The sequence below is a fragment of the Natrix helvetica genome (genome assembly GCF_964273705.1).
Source record: "Natrix helvetica genome assembly, chromosome: 4".
NCBI classification, from domain to species: domain Eukaryota; kingdom Metazoa; phylum Chordata; class Lepidosauria; order Squamata; family Natricidae; genus Natrix; species Natrix helvetica.
The window spans coordinates 64,424,454-64,447,121 of NC_138550.1; the positions used below are offsets into that span (position 1 = coordinate 64,424,454).

Genomic DNA, 22,668 nt, shown 5'->3' on the forward strand with positions numbered 1-22,668 from the left:
CTTCGAGGAAGGGCTGGTCTCAGAGCTTGCTGTGGTGCTGTGGTTCCCTGCCAGCTGGGTAGTTTCAGGTCGGGTTGACCTCTCTCTTGTGTGTCCAGTTGCTTTGTCATGGCATTAGTGCGCAGCCCGATGTCGACTTTTGTTGCTACTCGGAACCACTCAAAGAGTTGATTTGGGATGTCACAGTATGCAGTTACCTGGATAATTTGCTTGTCCAGGCTTGTTCTGAAAAAATGCACCAGCAGCCACTCTGGTAAAGGAGGTAGCCTTCCTATGACCCTCCTAAATTCACGGATGTGCTCTTTGATGGGGTGGCCCCTCTGCTTTAGGTTGCTGAGTTTCTCTTCTGCATATGGGTCCTCCTCCTCTACCTCCTCAAACCTGGCCTCCAGCAGTTGCAGGAAGTCATCTATGTCTTGCAGTTGGGGGGCTCTCCTCTTGTGGGGGGCTGCTAGCCATTCCCTTGCTTCTCCCTCTAGACCCTCTGCAATGACATTCACCATGGCTCTGGGGGATGGATAGAGGTGCCCATAGCATTCTAGGTGGATATCAGCTGAATCAAGGAATAGGGCTAGCTGGTATGAGTCTCCGTCAAACTTTCCCCTGAATTGGGGTGTGGCATCCACCCTGATCCCCCAGCCTCCTGTCAGCCTTGGTATGCTTGCGCCTGATATGGCTGGTTATCTCCTTCACCCCTAGTTCGGCGAGAGGGAGGGGTTTGCCTGCTCTTGGCAGCCTGCCTGCTGCGTGGAAGAGGCACTGGTTGCCGTTCTGGGTTCCTTCTTCTTCAATCGGGATGTGGAGGGGGGCTGCGCTCCAGTCTGCATCTCTTCCGTTCAACAAGATCAGATGTCCCTCCCTTCACTTCCTCCCTCCGTTGCTCTTTTGCACTTCCTTGGGATTCCATCTGGGGCTTTGGACTAAGGCAAGGGAATTTCCACCACTACTTATCTTCTCTTGCTTCTGCTTCTGGGAAAGGCATCCCTGTTTTGCTTTGCCACATACCTCCAGGTGCAATCAATCTCCTGTCTTCCTGATTTTCCCTCCAAGCAACCCAAACTTTGAGAGGGAGTACTCGGAGAGGCCAAGCTTCAGGAAACCCGGAAAAAATATATTCTTTAAAAGTTAGTTTCAGCTATCTGTGAAGGTTCCAAGAGTTGCCCTAATTAATTTATGAGCCCCAGGACGAAATTCAAAGTAAAACCATTAGTTTATCAGGACTAACATCTTAGCACAGACTACTGTGTAGCTGAAACTAAATCACATTTAATGGTGTCTGACCTTTACCCCTGTGCCCCCTCCCCTCTGGCTGAGGTCATCAATCACATTCTCCAACAGGACGTTATGGCAGGGTTCTGGACATGTGCATTCACATCCCAGTACAGAAATATGAGACTTTTACTCTGGCCAAAAGTATGCATGGAATTTCCTCCCCTTCTCAAGGTGATATTAGTCATGGAAATGCCTTAGGCATTGACATTGGGTGGTTCCCAATCAAGTATCTCCTGCACTTTTAAAGAATCCATTTCTATGCCCTGGTGTGAAATGCAGTACCCTAAATAATCAATTTTTGGGGATGGAATTCACATTTAGAGAATTTAGCATAAAGTAGCATTCAAGAGGGGTGTTAAATGCCACTTTCCATTCATCTCCCACTTTAATTCTGATACAGTAGTAAGCCTCCTTTAAATCCAGCTTTGAAATTTTTTCCCCTTCAGCAAGGGTGAGAGGGGTACATGTTCTCCACACTGACTGAATTCAAGTTCCTAAAGTCCATGCAGAGATGTTTAGAGCCATCTTTTGTTTCTCTAAATAACACTGGGACTGCGATTTTTGGTCGGGCTGTCTCGATGAAACTCCTTGCTAGTTTTTTTCTCAATGAATGCTCTCAGTTCTTCCAGCTTCCTCAGGGACATGCTATACATCTTGGGTTTAGGGAGTTTGGCACCGAGCAGAATTTCTATCACAGGGTCAGTGGAGCGATGGGGGGGGGCAGCTCATCAGAGGCTTTTTTGCTAAAAACATCAGCCAAGTCTTTGTATTCTTTGGGTATGCCCTGCGTTGGCATAGTATAAGCAGCCATTGCTGTTTCTTGGTGTTTTGCCCTCTCAGTTTCTTTGTGTGGATTCTCTTCAAAAGTCACGTGCATCTGAACTTTTTTAAAAAATTATTTTAAACAAACAAAAACAAACAAAAACATAAAACACATACAACCTTCTTCCATTTCATATAGCGTGTCATTTGGTTACAGGATTTTGTGCGTCCTTTCCATGGTCACCACTTACAATTATATATCGAATCACATATTGTTCATTAGATAAACATAAGTACATTATTGTTATATGTCAATTTTTCAACTGTAATTATTATTCCTTAATTTTAAACAAGATATTCTAAATATTGAATCCATACATACAACATCATTTTGCATCAATAGTTCAACTCCAATTATTATTCCTACATTTTAAACAAAATATCCTATATATTGAAATCGTACATACAACATCATTCCATTACATCGTTCTAATCTGTTTAACAGTGCTAAACCCTTATAGTATTGCATATATCATTCTATTATTCTTAAAATATAAAAAGTTCTCCCATTTTTCATTACCATGATTTTTTATCTAACCATTGATAAAACAAATCCCAAACCTTGTAAAATTGTTCATCCTCTTGTTCTCTAATTTCAAACGTCAATTTACTCATTTCCACACATTCCATAATTTTTTGAATAATTTCCTCCTGCGTTGGTATTTTCTCATTTTTCCAATTTTTTGCAAATACAATTCTAGCTGCTGTTAACACATTTACAATCAAATATTTTAAGTCTCTATTATATATTTCTGGTATACTTCCCAATAAAAAAGTCTCTGGTTTAAAGTCTATATGTTTCTGTGTCATTTTCTCCAACCACGTGTGGATCTTAGTCCAATATCTTTTAGCTTCTGCGCAGGTCCACCCATATGGTAATATGAACCTGGTGTCTGATGACATTTCCAACACTTTTCTGATTTATTCTTGAACATTCTTGCTATTCTCGTCAGGGGTAGATGCCACCTGTAAAACATCTTATGCAAATTTTCTTTATATGCTGTTGACATTGTCATTTTGTAATTTTGAGACCACAATTTCTGCCACTTTTCTAATTCAATCCCATGCTCAAAATCCCCCCCCAAGCTATCATAGTTCCTTTAACTTGTTCTTCTAACATAACCTCTAGTAAGTGTCCATAAAGTTTTAAAATTACTTTTTCATCAGTACCCATCAAAATTTTATCTAACTCAGTCATTTTATCATAAAAACCTTCCTCTTTATGATCCTTGTCATATCTAGATTGTATTTGCACGTATGAAAACCAGTTCATCTTTATACCTTCCTTTTCCAGTTCTTGCATAGATTTAAGTTCACCCTCTGCATTCAATATTTCACCATATCTAACTGTTTGTTCCTTTTTGTATATTATTGCGTATGAAAAGGCTTCAATAGTTGATAGCCAGACTGGAATTTTTAAATAATATTGTCTTTTAATCTTCTCCCAATTTAGTAGCAAAGCCTTCCATAGGTAATGTCTTCTAAAGTATCCCGGTGTTTTAGTTCCCTTGTACCATAAAAGGGCATGCCATCCCAACAATAGATCATGTCCTTCAAGGGTCAATAATCTGGTATTCCTTAGTGTTATCCATTCTTTAACCCACATCAAACTTGCTGCCTGGTGATATAGTTCCCAATTGGGCAGGCCCAAACCTCCTCTTGTTCTTGCATCTTGTAACAATTTTAGTTTTATTCTTGCTCCCCCACCCCGCCATATGTATTTCAACACTATTTTATTTAAGTCATCAAAATTTTCCTTCCCTAGTCTAATTGGAATCATCTGGAACAGATATAGAATTCTAGGTAGAATGTTCAATTTAATTGTAGATATTCTCCCTATCATCGAAAGTTGTAGATTTTCCCATTTCTTCAGATCCATCGCTATCTGTTGTTTCAGTTTATAGTAGTTGTCTTTAAGAGCACCGAATCTTGCTGTTATATATATCCCCAAATATTTAACCTTGTTCGTAACTTGCATCTCCAAGGTTTCCGCCAACTCTTCTTTTTGTCTTGTTGACATATTCTTTGTCAAGATCTTCATTTTGTCTTTATTTATTTTTAATCCTGCTACTTTTCCATATTCTTCTATTCTTTCTATCAATTTAGGTGCTGTTTCTAATGGATCCTCTAGAATGAAGACCACGTCATCTGTGAATGCTTGTAGCTTGTATTCTTCCTTTTCGATTTTCATTCCTTTTATTTCTTTTCCTTCTCTGACATATCTATTTAAAACTTCTAACGTTAAGACAAAAAGTAATGGTGATAATGGGCAGCCTTGTCTCGTCCCTTTCTTTATTTCAATAGACTGTGTCAAATCTCTATTTATCATTATCTTAGCTATTTGTTTATAATATATAGTTTGTATGGCTTGAGTAAATTTCTCACCAAAGCCCATCTGTTCCAGTTGTAACAGCATAAAGCACCAATTCACATTGTCAAATGCCTTCTGAGCATCCAAAAACATCAATGCCAATTGTTTTTCAGAATGTGCCTCATAATATTCGGAAGTATCTAAGATTATCCTCATATTATCTTTAATTTGTCTCTTTGGCAGAAATCCATTTTGATCAGAGTGAATGAAATTACTTAAGTATTTTTAAGTCATTCTGCCAATATTAAAGCAAACAATTTATAATCTGAATTTAACAGGGAGATTGGTCTGTAATTCTTAATTTGTAGTAAATCGGCCTCCTCCTTTCGTAAAAGTGTAATATATGCTTCTGACCATGATTTGGGTATTCTCCTCTCTGACATCACCTCATTCATAACTTCTAATAATGGAAAAGACAACGATTCCTGCAAGGTCTTATAAAATTCTGCTGGTAGCCCATCCGGGCCCAGGGCCTTCCCATTATTTTGTTTTTTAAGTACTTTGGTTAGCTCCATCATAGTTATTTTGCCTTCTAGCATTGTTACAGTTTCTTTGGGTATCTGGGGTAAGTTGGCTTCCTGTAAGTATTGTTTCACTCCTGCCTCTTCTGTATTCTCATGATCATATAGTTTACAGAAGTAGTCTTGTATAATTTTTTTCTTCTCTTCATTCCCATAACAGGTTTGCCCTTGATCATCCATTAACTGCAGTATCTTCTTTGAGTCTCTCTCTTTTCTCAGTTTGTATGCCAACCATCTCCTTGGTTTATTAGTATTTTCAAAGTAATTCTGTTTAGCACCCCTAATTTTGGGGGCTAATTCCTCTTTTTCCATTAACCCAATTTTGTGTTTAATCGTATCCATTCTTACTTTAATGTCCTTCTTTTGTGGGGAGTTCTGTAGTTCTTTTTCAAGACCCTTATATTCATTGTGAAGTCCTTTAAGTGTTTGTCTTTTCTTTATATTTCTCTTCATTGTATAGTCAATTATCAGACCTCTGGTATAGGCCTTCATTGTGTCCCAGAGGTTCTGCATTGATGTCTCCTCTTGTCTTTTTTCTTTAAAGAAAAAGGCCAATCCCTTTTCCGTGCATCTAAAAAAATTTTTTAAATATTTTTTTATTTTTGAATAAACACAAACAGACAAAACACAACAAACACCACAAAAGTATCTTCCATTACAAATTGTAAAGAGTGTCTCAATTGGTTACAAAGAGCTTTCGTGCAACCTTCCACAGTCATCACCTATAATTCATATCAGGTTATATGTTTTAAATCAAATATATTTATATATATTAGTATCATCATACCTCAATCTTCATATGACTATGATTGTTTTTACATCCCTTTATATAAAATATTCCAAAATTTAAAGCAAAACCACATGATGGCATCCCGTTATCTATTTTCAATATCATCCAGCAACATTACATCTTTATGACAATTTCTAAATAAAAATTAATTGTTTAATAACAAAGTCTCTAGACCTCCTTTCTTAATCACTATTTACAATTTATATCCAATTTCCCTTTTATCATGTCAATACAAATATTACATTATCATTATCAATCATTTAACAATATCCGTCATCATTTCATTTTTTTGGTCTTAGTTTAACTAAATTTGACTTACCCTTTTTTAAAAATATTATAAGCTTTTATACATAACAGAGTTTCTAAACTTCCTTTCATGATCACCATTTAGAATTTATACCAAATTTCCTCTTATCAAACCAATACATTTGTGTACATTGTTATCATTATCAATTATTTATCTAACTATATCCATTATCACTTCATTTTTAACCAGGGGGAATTTTATCACAAACTACATAGGAAAATAATAGAATTAGAACCAGAAAATATTTGTGTATTGGGAGACTTCAACGCAGTCATAAATCCAAAGAAAGACTTTACATGGGGGGGGGGGGCGGGGGAGAAAAGCATTACCAACTACTTTTTTTGATATGATGCAAGAGTTGAATTTAAAGGATGTTTAGAGAGAAGTAAATCTGCAAAAAAGGCAATATACTTTCTTCTCTAACCCACATGATTCAGGGGGGTTCAGGATAGACATGGCATGGATGGATTTGGAACTAAGCCAAAATATAGAGGAGGTACGGATAGCAGCAAATACATGGGCAGATCATAATCCATTAATATTGAAATGAAAAGGAAGAGTGAAAATGAGAGGCAGATGGACCATGAACCAGAGGGTGTTAAAAGAGAAAAAGTATGTACAATGGATGGAAAAAGAACTGGACTTCCTTCTAAAGGAAAATTTAAAGGAAGGCAAGGACATGACCAAAGCTTATATAAGAGGCCTAACAATAACATATGGGGCGAGGAGAAACAAAGAAAAAAGGAAACAACAATTAGAGTTACAGGAGAAACTTGAAGAATTGAAACTTAAGATGCAGGAATCCCCAAATGAGAAAATTAGAGAGGAAAAAGAACTGATTAAACATAAAATAAATTTGATCTCCCAAGAAGGAATGGCCCAAAAGCTCAGAGCAATGAAACAGGTGCATTTTGAACATGCTAATTAGCCAGGGAGATGGCTGGCCTATAAATTGAAAAAGGATAAAGAAAAAGGTTAATAACTACTAAAAGGTTAACTACAGGATGAAGAGGGGAATATACACCATTGGATGGAAGAGAAGAAGAGAATAGCCCCAAAATTTTTGGAACTCTCTATATACAGGAGAGAATAGAGGAAAAAGATATCATGCAATATTAAAAGGATAGAAATCTCCCTATAATATCGGATGAAATGAAAGAAATGATAAATGATAAAATTATGATGATGGAGATAAAGGCAGCTATTCAAAAGCAAAAAATAATAATAAAACCCCAGGACCAGATGGCATCCCTTCAGAGTTCTACAAAGAAATACAAACACCATTGGAAATCTTACTATTGAACATATACAATGAAGTTCTAGAGCAGGCAAAATAATCCAAAGACATGGTTGGAGGCATTGATACACTTATTCCAAAAGATGATCTAGACTCAACAAATTAAGAATTATAGCCCAATCTTGCTACTTAACATTGATTATAAAATATTTGTGACGATAATGGCCAAAAGAGCCCAAAAAAATTGAATGGAATTATTTATTTGGATCAGAATGGATTCTTGCCCAATAGATACATAAGAAACAATACACGGACTATTATGAACTCATTAGAATACTGCGAGACACATCCGGAAAAGCAGCTGGCATTAATATTTGTAGATGCCCAAAAAGCATTTGATAATTTAAATTGGAACTTTCTTATTAATCAATTAAAAATTATGAACTTTGGTTAAAAGTTTTCAGGTATGATTAGAGTGAACAATTCTTATCATTGGCGAAAATAATTGTAAATGGGGAAATAACAGAGATAAGTATAACTAAAGGGGTAAGACAGGAATGCCCCCTGTCCCCCCTTTTATTTATACTATCACTGGAAATACTATTAATACAAATTAGACAAAACTGAACAATAAAAGGTCTGAAAATTAAACAGGAAGAATATAAAGTTCAAGCTTTCGTGGATGATCTGGCTTTTATCATAGAAGATCCCCTGGAGATGGGAACCATCCCGGTGAATGAAATTAAAGAATGTGGAAAAGTGGCTGGGCTCAAAATAAATAAAGAAAAATTTTGACTAAGAATCTTACAAAAAAGCAAAATGAGGAATTGGAAGAGAAATTGGGGATTCAAACTGTTAAAAAAGTGAAGTACTTGAGAATTTGGCTAACAGCAAAATGTTCAACAATAAAAGAGGACAATTATGATAAATTGATACAACAGATACAAAAAGATCTAGATAATTGGGCAAAACTACAAATATCTTTAATTGGTAGAATCGCCGCAATAAAAATGAATGTTCTACCCAAATTCTTATATCTATTCCAAACAATACCAATAATACTGGGGAAAGCATTCTTTGAACAATTAAACAAAATAATAGGTAAATTTATCTGATTGGGGGAAAAAGCCCAGATAAAACTTAAACTTTTACAGGACTCTAGAGCTAGAGGAGGCTTTAGCCTTCCTGATTGGGAACTATATTAACAAGCGGCTGCAGCAACGTGACTTAAAGACTGGGTCCAATTAAATAACAAGAGGGTATTAACACTAGAGGGCCATGACCTCCAGCTGGGATGGTACGCGTTCCTGTGGGAAGGGGAAAATAAAATCCATACTTACTTCCAGAAACATCTATTGCAAAATGCTTTGATAAACATTTGGGATAAAATTAAGAAGAATCATTATATGAAAGTTTCAATTTGGGTATGAACAATGGAGGCAATAATCTACCCAAATGTATTAGACATAAAAATAAGTGGTAAGGTATTCAGACTTATTAGATGAACAAGGAAATTTAAAATTGGAGCAAGATCTAAAAAATCAAGGAATAAAAATTGACTGGTGGCCATACCTGCAAATCAGAACAAAATATAAAAAGGATTGGGAACAACACGGCATTTATGGAGAACAATTGGAACTTGATAAAATACTATTAGGAACAGGGGAGAAAATGATCACTAAAGTACATAATTTTTTATTAAGATTTAAAATGGAAGAAGAAAATGTGAAAGAAACAATGATTAGTTGGATGAGAAATTTTGGACATAGTATTCAATTTAATCAGTGGGATAAATTATGGGAGAGAAACTACAAACTAACGATTTCAGCTGCTTATAAGGAGAACCTCTACAAAATGTTCTACCGGTGGCATCTCCCACCAGCCAGATTGGCTAAGATGTTCCTAAACTGATCGCCAGAGTGTTGGAGATGTGGGCATAAGCAGGGAACGTTCTACCACATGTGGTGTACCTGCCCCAAGCTTGGAAAATATTGGTGTAAGATAAGAAAGTGGCTGGAAGAGATAACTGAACAGAGGATAGAATTGAAGCCAGAATTGCTCCTCCTGGGAATCTTTGATGGGAAAATGGAGAAAAAATTACAATACATAATACTTCAAATATTAACTGCAAGTAGAATTGTTTTAGCACAGAATTAGAAATTAACAGATAATTCCCCAGACCCAATTATAAGAAGGAAAATCTATGAATGTGGAGAAATGGATAGACTGCCTATGGAAATGAAGGAGTGGGAAGAAACCAAGTACTATCAAATCTGGAATATATGGTATTCCTGGCTTGAGAGTAAATGTAAAACTGAAGATACAAACGGTAAAAGTATAATATATAGAGTGTATTTAAATAAGGATATAACTTAGGATAGTGAAATAGAGATAGATTTTGTTTGTAAATAGGATTGTTACGAAAGATATGGATACCGATATGGAAAAGCTGTTATAAGTGTAAATTTGTGTTTTGTGTTTTGTCTTTTAAATGTTAGAAAATTCAATATATACTATTTTAAAAATAAAAAATAGAAATTTGCAGATTGAAAGTACAAATTTCTCAATGTCTTGTTTTACCACCTGATAAATTGGGGCAAACCATTTCTAACTTCCTTTCTCTATACATTGCTCAGTTGCAGGATTCTCTCCCTTTTATCTGCTCATTCCCTAAACAGCATTTATAACTCCCCCTTCCAAGATTATTTTCACATCATCTCACTTCTATTCCTGGAAAACTTTGCTTCCCACTTCTTAAATATGTTTTACCCTGCTTTAACATTTTCAGAACTCTCCAGTGACTTCTCCCTAAAACTCAAAGAGAGCGACTTACCCAAACTCATGCAGCTTCAAGCCTAAAGCAGGATAAAAATTCAATAGCTTGATATCTTTAACAATTTACTAAACTGTCTCTTGATTTGATAATTAGTTTGATTTTGTATCACCCAAGGGATTAGAATCACTATTACTGCACCATTGGGTTGAATGGAAAGGACAAAAAAGAAAATTAAGATGGATGTTGAACCAATCAATATTAAAAGATAAAGAATTTATTCAATTGATGGAAAAAGAACTAGACTTTTTTCTTTAAAGAGAATAGAAAAGAAGAGGCCTCATTACAAAACGTATGGGATACAGCTAAAGCATATATTAGAGGTTTAGCTATAACTTATATGGGAAAGAAAAATAATAATAAGAAACAAAACCAAAAGATATTAGAAGAAGAATATAAGAGGCTAGAGATAGAACTACAAAAGGAACCACACAAAAAAGAATCTAAAAAACCAAAAGGAATTAATAAAACATGAAGAATTAGCACAAAAAATTAAAAATGCTAAACAAACTTTCTTTGAAAATGCAAATAAACCAGGAAGATGGCTGGCATACAAACTGAAAAAGGCGAAAGAAAGAAAAACTGATACACCAATTAATGGATGAGGAAGGAAATCTTCACCATCAAAATGAAAAAAGAAAAAGAAAGTGATCCAAAATTACTATGAAAATTATGTGATCAAGAGACAGTTTCAGAAGATAAAATAAAACCACCTTTATATTTTTCTTCATTTCTCTTAATTCTTGTAAGAGAATATCAAATTTGTCTGATCAGTGATTTCTTAAGCATTTTTTTTCCTCGCTTCCATTTCAAAATCTTTTTCCACATGAATCAGGCATAATTCTGAAGGTATCAGGCCTGCTCTGGATCTTTGCCAAACACTGCACACTTTTGGTACATTTTGACATCCGACAATCCAAAAAGGGCTCTTGACCTTTTAAGAGTTTTACAGTCTATAGTCCATAAACATCACTTCCTCCTTCATCTTCGTCTTGTCCTTATCAGCTTATCTTCAAGAATGCGACTTAATAAAACTAAATAAATCCAAGGAGGATTTGAAACAAATAAATGATAAAATGAACAATATGGATATAAGAATAACAGATTTGGTGAAACAAAGTCAGGATATGACACAAAATATTATAGAAGTGAAGACTCAGATTGGAGAACATGATAGGCTGTTAAAAAGCCAGATGCTTATGATGCATCAGGTGAAAAAGGATGTGATTGAGATACAGGATCGTCAGTGCCACTCAAATTTACAGATATGTGGATATCCAGAGAAAAGTGAAGAAAATGAAGTAAAGTTGATCCCAGGAGTGTTGAACTGAGCTACCTCATTCCTTCCAGATGTCCCCTTTACAAGATACGATATTGATGTAATACATAGAATCAGCCAAGAAAGGTCAGGAAGAAAATATCCGAGAGATACTGTGATAAGGTTTTGGTCTTATGCAAAAAAGAACAACTGATGCGTAAATTATGAAATATGGCAATGATATTGTTTAGGGGGCATCAGATACAGGTTTTTACAGATTTAAGTAGTGAGACTTTACAGTGGAGGAGAGAGATGTGTCAAGTTTATCAACATGAAGAAAAACAGTATCATTTATAGCTGGGGCTATCCAGTTTTTTTGAGATTCCCATATGGTGGAAGATTTTATAGAGTTAAACAAAGGAGGAGGTGATGGAGAAATTAAGGGAGCTCGCAATCATCAATAAAGAAGAGTTCACGGAGCAGATGCAGAAAATGAATGAGATGTCAAAATGTATTAATAGAAATAGACTGAAAGATGTCTGGAGAGAACTATATGGTAATCAAAAGAGTTATACATATTTTACAAAAGAGTTAGACATAAAAATTTTACAAGAATAGACTATATATTTGTAACATCAGAAATATTATCTAAAATAATGAGAGCAGAGATAAAAATAATTAAAATATCTGATCATGCAATGGTAACTATGGTAACTATGGATATGGAAATAGATTGTGATTATAAACAGGCAAGTAGATGGAGAATGGATTTGAGAATTTTTAAAAATAAAGAGCTTTTAGAAAAAATGGAAAGGGAATTAAAAGAAATATGGACTATAAATGATGAGGGAAGTAGTAATACAGGTGTAATATGGGATGCAATGAAAGCGGTAGTGTGAGGTTTAGGGATAAAGTACTCTTATAATATAAAAAACAAAAGAGTAATATATAAAGTGTTTGGAGGAGGAAATTAGGGAACTAGAGATTAAATATATACTGTAGAAAGTAGAGAGAATAAGATTATGTTAGAACTATCAGCTAAAAGAAAAGAGTTGCAAACTATTGAGATAGAACAGGTTCAGAAAATTCTAATATACTTAAATAGGAAATTTTATTAAAACTCTAATAAAAATTCTAGAATGTTGGCCTACAGCCACACAAAAAGCCTGATTGGAGTAATAAAGAACGACAAGGGGGAAAGATGTAATATGATGAGAGAAAAATTGTTGATATTTCATATGTTCTTTGAAAAGCTATATAAGGGAAGTGACATAAATATGAATGAAAGTCAGGCATATATACAGAAGAATTTAAATTGTAAAATTCAAGAAAATGATAAAGAAATAATGGAATCACAGATAGAAGAAAAGGAAATAGTAGAAATTATTAATAAATTGAAGATAGGTAGGGCACCAGAGTTAGATGAATTAGGTGTAGAATGTTATTAAAAATTTAAAGGGCTATTGGTGCTGAAGATGAAGATAATGTTTAATAAAGTAATGGATGGGGGAAATGTTCCATGTTCTTGGAAGCAATCCTTGATAATACAGATAGCGGAACCAGTGTACAAATCCAGGATCATATAGACCAATATTACTTATTAATCAGGACGCTAAGATTTTTATAGCAATATTGGCAAATAGATTGAATATATTTATAGAGAATTATATTAAAAATGTCCAGTATGGATTTATAAGAGGCCAACAAATGTCAGACATAGTAAGAAGGGTATTAAAAATAGGTTATTATATAAAGAATCAAACATTAAAGGCAGGTGTATTAGCATTAGATGTATTTAAGGCCTTTGAATGTGGGGAATGGCCTACATTAAAGATATTAATAGAGAAGTTAGGTTTTTGTAAAAAATTTAGACATGTGATAAATCAATTATATTCAGAAAATAAAATTAGTGTAGCCATCAATGATAGTGTTACAAAGACAGTAACCTTAAGCTGGGGAATGAGACAGGGTTGATTCCTACTAGACCAAACCGACCGGGACCTACTCACTCTTCACCTCAAACTCAGCAACAAAATCCACCCAGCACTCTGGGACAAATCCAAACAACTAGCCCTCTGGAGAGCCAAAACAGAAACCTTCTACAAGACAGACACACATACCAACAAACTCCACAGACTAGAAAAACAACAGAAGCCCAACCCCCCTCCACAGCAACTCATGAAACAAACAGTACACAACATATCAGACAGAACCCTCACCACAGCTGAAACCAATGTCCTTTCCAGAGGATTCAACTTTGCAGTTGCCCCTAAATGAATCCCCACTGAAGACATCATATGCAGAGTTGAAGCTACATTCACCAAAATCAACCCAGATGAAGCCAATAAAATCAGACTTGAAGTCACCAACGTCCTCTGCTCCAGCAATGCACCCAGAAGCAAATTACAGAAAGAAGAACAAAAAGCACTCACCAACTTGAGGAAAGACAACAACATAATCATTCTCCCAGCAGACAAAGGCAACACCACCGTGGTGATGAACACGTCTGACTACCAAGCCAAACTATCCAACCTACTCCAAGATTCCACTTACAAACCTCTAAACACAGATCCCACCTCCTACCTGGAAAAACCACCAAATCCAAAATAAAAGCCTCTCCCATCAGTGAAGAGATCCAGCAAAGAATCATCCCCAGAGAGAAATCATCCAGATGCCCCAAGCTCTATGGCCTCCCCAAGATACACAAAAGAAGGAACATCACTCAGACCCATGGTCAGCTCCATAGGCTCACCTCTACAGAATCTTGCCAAATTCCTCGCTAAACAACTTCAACCGTACACAGAATCCATCACCTCACACATATAAAACTCACTCCACTTCATAGAAACAATAAAAAAACAAAACCTACAACCCAGCGACCTACTCGTGAGCTTCAATGTCATATCCCTCTTCACCCAAGTGCCTATAAAAGAAGCCTTGACAGCTATCCAGAACAAACACAACCCCCCCAAACACATCCTGGACCTGACCAACCACTGCCTAACCAACACATACTTCATCCATAATGGACAAAGATACAAACAGATAGAAGGAGCACCTATGGGATCACCCCTCTCACCCATCATCGCAAACTTATACATGGAACAATTTGAAACTAATGTCTTAGATAAATCTGAACACAAACCCAAACTCTGGCTTAGATATGTTGATGACACTTTCGTGATTCGGCCACACGGGAAAGAAAAACTGGACAACTTCCTCACACATCTCAACAGCCTACACCCCAAAATACAATTCACTATGGAAATAGAAGCAAACAACCAACTTCCCTTTCTGGACGTCCTAATCTACAAAAAACCCAATGGCTCCCTAGGACACACCATTTACCAAAAAAACACACACCAACCGCTACTTAAATGCACAATCCCATCACCATCCTGCACATCTGTAGCCAAGACCCTCATCTCCAGAACCAAATGCCTAGCTGACAAAGACCACCTGAAAACTGAATTACACACTCTCACAAATGCATCACCCTCCTCCCTTACATCAAAGGCATCACAGATAAAATCAGCAAAATTCTCCACACACACATAATATCAAGACAGCTTTCAGCATTGACCAAAAATAGCCAACATCTTAAGAAACCCCAAAGACAAGATGCAGCTAAAAAACCAAGGAGTCTACGAAATACCATGCAAAATCTGCCCTGCCAGATACATTGGACAAAATAATAGGAGAATAAATGCATGCATCGCAGAGCACAAGAACACAGTCAGAAAAAAAGAAAAAACTTCCTCCCTTTTCCAGCACCTTAAAGCAACAGGACATGAAATTGATTTTGAAGGAACCAAATTAATCTCCAAAAGAGAACACTTCAACAAGAGAATAATTATGGAAGCCATCGAAATAGAGATACACCCCCACAACATGAATAAACGTGATGATACCTCCCACCTACCAGACATCTGGAAACCAGCCCTAGTCAACAAACGAACCCCACCCACCACCCAGGTCGTTACAACACAAAAGAATAATGGACACACAGCCAGGACTTCAGCCACACAGGATGATACGAAACAGCCAACCAATCTACAAACATCAACTCCATCTACCAATCAGGATGCAACTGCACAGCCAATCAACCCACTTACAGCAACAAAGCCAGCACTCCACACACATACACCTTCATAGAAAGACGACAGCTCTGATCATGCCTTACTCGTACAAGCACGAAGCCGAAAACACCGGCCTGAAGATGGCGAGTGGGACCTCGCCGAAACATTGCCAAGACAGTCTCAATCTTACATGGGAAAAGACCTGAATACAACAAGACAGCATACATACATACATATATATATATATATATATATATATATATATATATATATATATATATATATATATATATATATATATATATATATATATATATATATATATATATATATATATATATATATATATATATATATATATATATGTACATACATATACATACATATACATACATACCTATGCCTATGCCTATACCTATAAGGCTATACCTATACCTGTACATGTACATGTATATGTATTGTGTCACAACCCCTGGTATGCCCAAATATATACATACACATACATATAAATTTATATATTTTCAACCTCAAAAACTGAAATCAATAATATTCAAATAAAATGTAATAATATCATAATATCATAACACCAATAAAATCTAATAATATCCTTATTTTCGCAGATGATTCCCAAAAATAATACTAAAAAATAACATGATGGAATGAATGTAGAATTAGGAGTGTATTTAGAATCTAGGTGAATGTTCAGGGGATGTGATAGTATTATAGTTCAATTATTGCTAGGAGTTTGTGATTGGGCAATTGTTATAAACTTTTTTTTCAGAAATAGAATCAAGTTAGTTAAAATTTAGGTCAACATTTGTTAAGGTCTACATTAGAAGTCATCATAAAGATTACAATCTAAATTAATTTTGATAGATAGTAATAGCATTATGAATTGCCATTGAGTGTTGAGCAAGACTATTGTGCTATATTTTTATGTACATTAGCTTGGGTAAAATTAGTTTTCCACTTCGTTGAACTCTAGGATAAGGGTTAGTTTTGAAATCTAAATGCTGCTACCACCATCTTGTATTTTTTTTATCACCCATGAATGTTATTATCCTCTTTAAAATATTTTCCATCACAAATAAATATTATTTATATCATTGACCAATATAATGATTGGGAAAATAATTTATAACTGATATTAGATGAGAGTATAGTATCTCAATTCACTTAGTTACTCTTATAATCAATATTATAATTTAGCAAATTGTGTTGAAATTAAATTAGTTTTAGCTGTTCAAAAATCTCTATACGTCGGCTTATAAAGTCACATAACAGCATTAGAACCAAAAACAGTTACCTGTGCAGATGATCTATAAGGCAAAGGTAAAGATTCCCCCACGTGCTAGTCATTTCCCATAAATGATCTATAGACACAGTTTAAAAATGGTGATTGTTATATAGACCAATAAGTGTGTTTTATCTGCATGTCAGGAGAAGGTATGTACATATGTGCCATGTGGTAGAATATAAATCATTTTCAAATTTCCAACAGATTAAGTGGTATTTTGTATTTGTTATAGATATTTGAAATCTTTTCTACGTAATCTTCTATTGTGCACCAAAAATCATAAGGGAAACATATCTGAAAATAATTCATGCTTGTAAAAAAATGATCACTATAGATACATTTGGTATTTAAAGACAAAAAAGGATTATATCATGTATATTTACTGTGCCTACATCTGTCATGGCATTCTTGATCTGTAATGAAGCAGAAGGGGATTGCTTTCTAGTTTAATTAGATTATTTGGTACCTTGCAGGATCTTCAGGATGACATTGGGAGGCAGCAAGCTGTTGTCAGAACTTTGAACACAGTTGGAGATGAGATTATTGAACAATCATCAGCAACAGATGCCAACATTTTAAGAGAAAAATTGGACAGCTTGAATTTGCGATGGAAGGAAGTCTGCAGGCAGTTGGTAGAGAGAAAAAAGAGGTAGATAATATTTTTTGGTATTTCATAATATATTCCAATACTGTGAAGGAGATCTAATTTTATATGTGTATATGGATGACACACTGCTGAGGAGATAATTGAAAATATTAAGAAGGTGGCTTTAGTACTTGGCATTATATTATATTAGAGTTTTTGTTTTTACTAGCACATGTTAAGTTGATTCCTGTCTAAATTCATTTTCTAAAGAAGGGACACCTTATTCTCTCTTCCACAAGTAAAAGGAGTTCAAAGAAAACAGATACCAGTTTTAGCAGACATTTTGGCAGACATTTAATGCTTCAATAAAGATTCTCGATAGACTTTTTACTTGCCATCAAGAAGGAACAATATGCAATTGTATAAGAATATAGAACAAGTTGTGATAAAATTAAAATGAGGTAATATATATTGTTTTTCTCATCAATATAACATATTTGTTTAAATATTGCTGGTTGTTTCAGAATTCTCCTAATTTGTAAACTACTTCAAATTTAAATTGGAAATGTAACATGAAGGGTCATTTTATCATGCTTGGTGGACTTGAAAAATAACTAGAAAATGTTACATTCAAATACATGCAGTGATACAAAGAATTTTAAATATTAATATTCATTTGAAACCAGAACTCAACTTATTGAGAGTAATGGATAGAGAAGACATATAGAAGGTTATTTTTATATATGATAACTGCTCCAGGGTTATTATATGCACAAAAATGGGAGATTCTGAAGATTCTGAAATACACACAATGAAGGAAAGGCTAGCGAAAATGACAGCATTAGGAGAGATAACAGAATTGACTTAGAAAAAAGGCATTTATTATTGTGATTAGAAACCCTTATGAATTTTTTTCTGAAAAAGGAAAAAAAAATGTGTTTATGGATTTGAAAACTATGAGTAAGTATTGAGTAAAACTTCCAATGTCATTAATCTTCATATCTTAATTGGTCACTACCTAACAAGGTAGATAACAACACAAGAGCAAATGTATTTGATCTGGTGCTGGATGACTTTTCATATTGATCCATTATCATGACAGATTACTTCCTTGTGACAATGGAGTTAACTAGAGCAGGAAAGAAAGGACCTGCTTTTTAAAATGGCCTATTTCAAACATGAAATATCTCCACCAAGCTTCCTGTTGTTCATCAACTACCAGTGAAGCTGGCAGTCAAGTCAGATGAGGAGGTGGAGGGGGTTCCTGGGTTAACATCGGAGCTAGCATCAGAAGGTTCTGAGGACCAAGAAGACTCAGAGCCAGATGCAGAGCAGGGCCCATCTACTCACGCTCAGGCAGAGAGACAGCTGTTTTCTGGGCCTGAGTTCAGTGAAGGGGAGAACAGCCAGAGCCTGTCCCAGACACACATGTGTGCAGAGAAGAGAGGAGAGCAACAGTGGACTGGGGAGCTGACTCTCCAAGAGATGTTAACAAGCCCCTCTCTGGCTGGAATATAAAGAGGAGAGGTGTGGGAGGCATCGGTTGCTATAGACAACCATTCATGCTACAGGAGAGTTCCCTCCATTGGATTTCCTTGCCAGGATTTCTCTGCCAATACCCAGGTTGGTCAGGACTATTTGTGTTGGGATTGACGTGCTAATTGAGCCTCCCTGTGGGGAACTCAGAGACATTGCAATTAGCTGAGCCAGTGTGAGCAGAGACTGCTACTGCTTGTTGAAACATCTAAGGACTCTTACCTAGAGTTTTTCCATGAACGCAGTTTATTCCTGCCTTGTTAAACAAAAGGAGTTTTCCTCATGAGTAAGCAGTTGAGTAGTACTTGCAAAGGCTGGATCAGAACATTTCCTGGTGACAGTTGGGAAGTTTCTCAGTGATATTAATGGGTACTTGTTGAGCCAGGATGCTCAACAAATAACTCCTGAGTATTTTTCCCTGCCTGCCTGTCCCATGAGGAAGCCTGGAGTGCGCGCACCCCAAGAGTGGAGTCTTCCTGCAATGCAGGTTCAAGCCCCGCCGGAGCTCTGCTTGAACACAGTGGGAGACCGAACTGTTGACCTGACCATGTCCTCCTGGCAACGTTCCCTCTGCCAGTCAGGAATCCGGGTTCAGTCTGAGCCGGTCAACGCCCATCTTGATGGCACCTTCACAATCACATCAAGGGAAGCGTGGTGAGGAGGGGGGCTAGGCTAGTGAGAATACTTACCTGTGTTTGGCAGGAGGAGGCAGTTATGTGGATGCATGTGGCAAAGGCGAGGCAGGGTGAGTGTCGGAGTGAGCTAGTTCGGGGGCATGGTCAGCCAGCCATCACTATCGGTTAGGCGACCCATGCCCAATTACCACTATCGGTTCTCCCAAACCGGGAGCAACCCACCTCTGATCCCCACCCTTCCAAGTTTGAATATAGTATATTTTGCATTCTAATATCAGTGTCTTGAAGGCCTAAATAATTTGATCTGAAAAGGAAGATAGAGTGCTGTAGGAAAGTTTCAGTATATATAGTGCTTATTATCAAAAATTCTTTTAATAATATAATATCTAATATACCTAAGCATTGCAGATATCATTCATATTTCTAAGTAATATGATAGATGATGATGAATCTTTTGTGCTTGGTATGTCAAAAATTCAGCAAATATCTAACTTGACTCTGCTGATGTGTCACCTTCCAAACAAAAGAGAAACAATTCTTTATATATTGATTTACCGTATTTTTCAGACTATAAGATGCTCTGGAGAATAAGATGCACCTTAGTTTTGGGGGAGGAAAATAATAAGAAAAAAAATTCTGTCTCTGCCTACCAGCATCCATGGTAATCAGCTGACACATGGTAACAAGGTCAGCCAATTAATAGGCATAGCAACTAAGTCAGCCAATGAAGGCTATTTGGACTCTGGAATTTGCTGTGTGAGCAACAAGGAGACAGAAAGGAGCCTGGCTTAGCCAAGAACTGAAAGTGAAACTGCTTGTGTTTTGCTTCTATTTACTGCTTCCTTGGAAAACCTGCTTGTGGTAATGTATTGTATATTATTATTATTTTGAATCCTGCTGAATCAGTTACTTATGTGTTCTTTCTGAATCTGATTACTGCTGCAAATTCTGACCAGACCAGGTCAGCTTCAGCACTTATTGCAGCCTCATTCAGCACAGCTGATTGGCGGTTGAATTGGACTGCCAGAATACCCCCAATCAGCTGTTCCAGACTGCAGGGATTGCCTCAGAACATTGCTGCCTCCATGTCTTGTGTTTTTGGCCTCTGGTGGGGGTGGGTGAGGCTATATTTTTAAAAAATACAGTACAGTCCAATCATGTGATCCTCAGCATCTACTTCTCACATTCAGACAATGTTCTCTTTCTGTTGACATTTGTTCTTCAATGATCTTCTGCACCCTCTGCAGCCTTCAAAAGCCACCAAAAAACATGCCCCATTCTCACATGATTTTTAGAGGGTTCAGATGCCATGTGAGAGCATAGCTCTCTTGTACAACATCCAGATGGTGACAACACACCGCATTCTCACGCGGCCTCCATAGCACAGGTGGGTTGCTCCCGGTTTAGCCCAAATCAGGCGAAGCGGTAATGTTGGCGGAGGGAGACTCTGCATGTGCAGAAGTGTTGCACATGCACAAGCACGATCAAACCAGTGGCATCAAGATTTGCAACCCACCTCTGCTCCATAGCCTTTGAAAATCACAGAAGAAGGGGTATGCTTTCAAAAATAGTTATTTCCAATGTATGGGTATCATTGGAAACTTCATGGTGTGTCACCTTTGACATGTCTCAAGGTTAACCATCATTGTGATAGAGCTTCTAGAGGTCTAATAGCTGTAATGGTTCTTGAAGTAATAATACAAAGACATAGGGCTTTTGTACTACCAAGACCATTACATGAGAAATCTAAGGATATATCGTTTACACCAGTGATGTGCAGTGAGATTTATGGCTGGTGAGGCTGGTGACATCATCAGGAAGGCGGGGAATGGGACCACGTGTGCAGGAGGCTTAGGCAGCCTCAGCCTCCTGCACATGTGGTCCCATTCTCCGCCTTCCTGAGTCAACATGAAAGGGACCGCGGAGCGCGAGCTGCAGGACCACGGAGCGCGAGCTGCGGTCCCCTTCATGTTGACTCAGGAAGGAGGGGAATGGGACCACATGTACAGGAGGCTGAGCACGCTCCGCGGTCCCCTTCATGTTGACTTAGGAAGGCGGGGAATGGGACCACATGTGCAGGAGGCTGAGCACGCTCCACGGTCCCCTTCATGTTGACTCAGGAAGGCAGGGAATCGGACCACGTGTGCCTTTTCCCTTTTCACTTTTTTTGTCTTTTCATGATGAGAGCGGTGAGGCTCTGCCTCTCCTGCCTCTCCTGCCTCCCCTGACCACACGTCCCTGGTTTACACCATATGCCAGAAAAATCAGATAATTTATATAAAAATGTCAGTAACATATTGCCTCATAGTTTAAGCAAGGAGAAGACTTGCCTTTGCTTGCTTCAATCTACTTTTCTCTTGATGTTGTCTAACTATTCCCTACCCTCAAAACACTGAAGTTAGATCTACATCTTCTTTCAGTTGTAGAGTACTGTTTTATTTTTAAGTAAAAAAACATTATTAAACTCTGACTATTTAATGAACATAACTGTTCTTCTTTGCACTTACTTTTAAATTATATGTCAATTCCTCACCAGGCTCTCTTTATTATTGCATTTACTGAAAATATTAGAAGTATTTATAATGCAAGCAGATTCTCATCCAATATTTCAAACAGACCACATTTTTTTCTTCAGTAAATGCATTTAAATTACTTTGTAATAAAATATTTAGCAGTTAATTGCAGGTGGAGAGTTTTAAATGCACCATTTATAACTGTTACTACCACATACTGAAATAAATCCTAGCAATCATTACACTTGTAGGTAAAGAAAGAAATAACACTTGAGATATTGAATACACGAATAAAGCATTTTTAAACATTGCTATTAAGATAGGAATCTTTTTTTTAAAATGTAGGATTACTTCAATGGTCCAATAAAAGAAAATGTATTTCAGGGTTGAACTATAAAGTTCTTGGAGCTCTCTGGGCTTGGTTGTTTCCTTGTAGATGTTTCATTACTCAGTTAGGCAATATCATCAATCCTAATATAGGGTTTGCTTCCTGTTTATTTGCTGTAGCTCAATATTTGTGGGGCAAATGATTTCTTCCTTCATTATCCAACTGGCCCTTCCTCCCACGGAATGCTTCGGAGGAAAGCTTCTGCAAAAGCCCGGGTGAGTGA

General features: G+C 36.7%; 1 protein-coding gene across 2 annotated transcripts in view; it reads left to right on the forward strand.

Annotated features, from left to right (window-relative positions):
* DMD (dystrophin) overlaps nucleotides 1-22,668 on the forward strand; it is a 1,188,090-nt gene that overhangs the window by 646,070 nt on the left and 519,352 nt on the right. For both annotated transcript variants that reach the window (XM_081951523.1, XM_081951524.1), the window contains exon 44: nucleotides 17,261-17,436. In XM_081951523.1, the coding sequence (XP_081807649.1) occupies nucleotides 17,261-17,436 (176 nt within the window). The remainder of the gene's footprint in view (nucleotides 1-17,260; nucleotides 17,437-22,668) is intronic.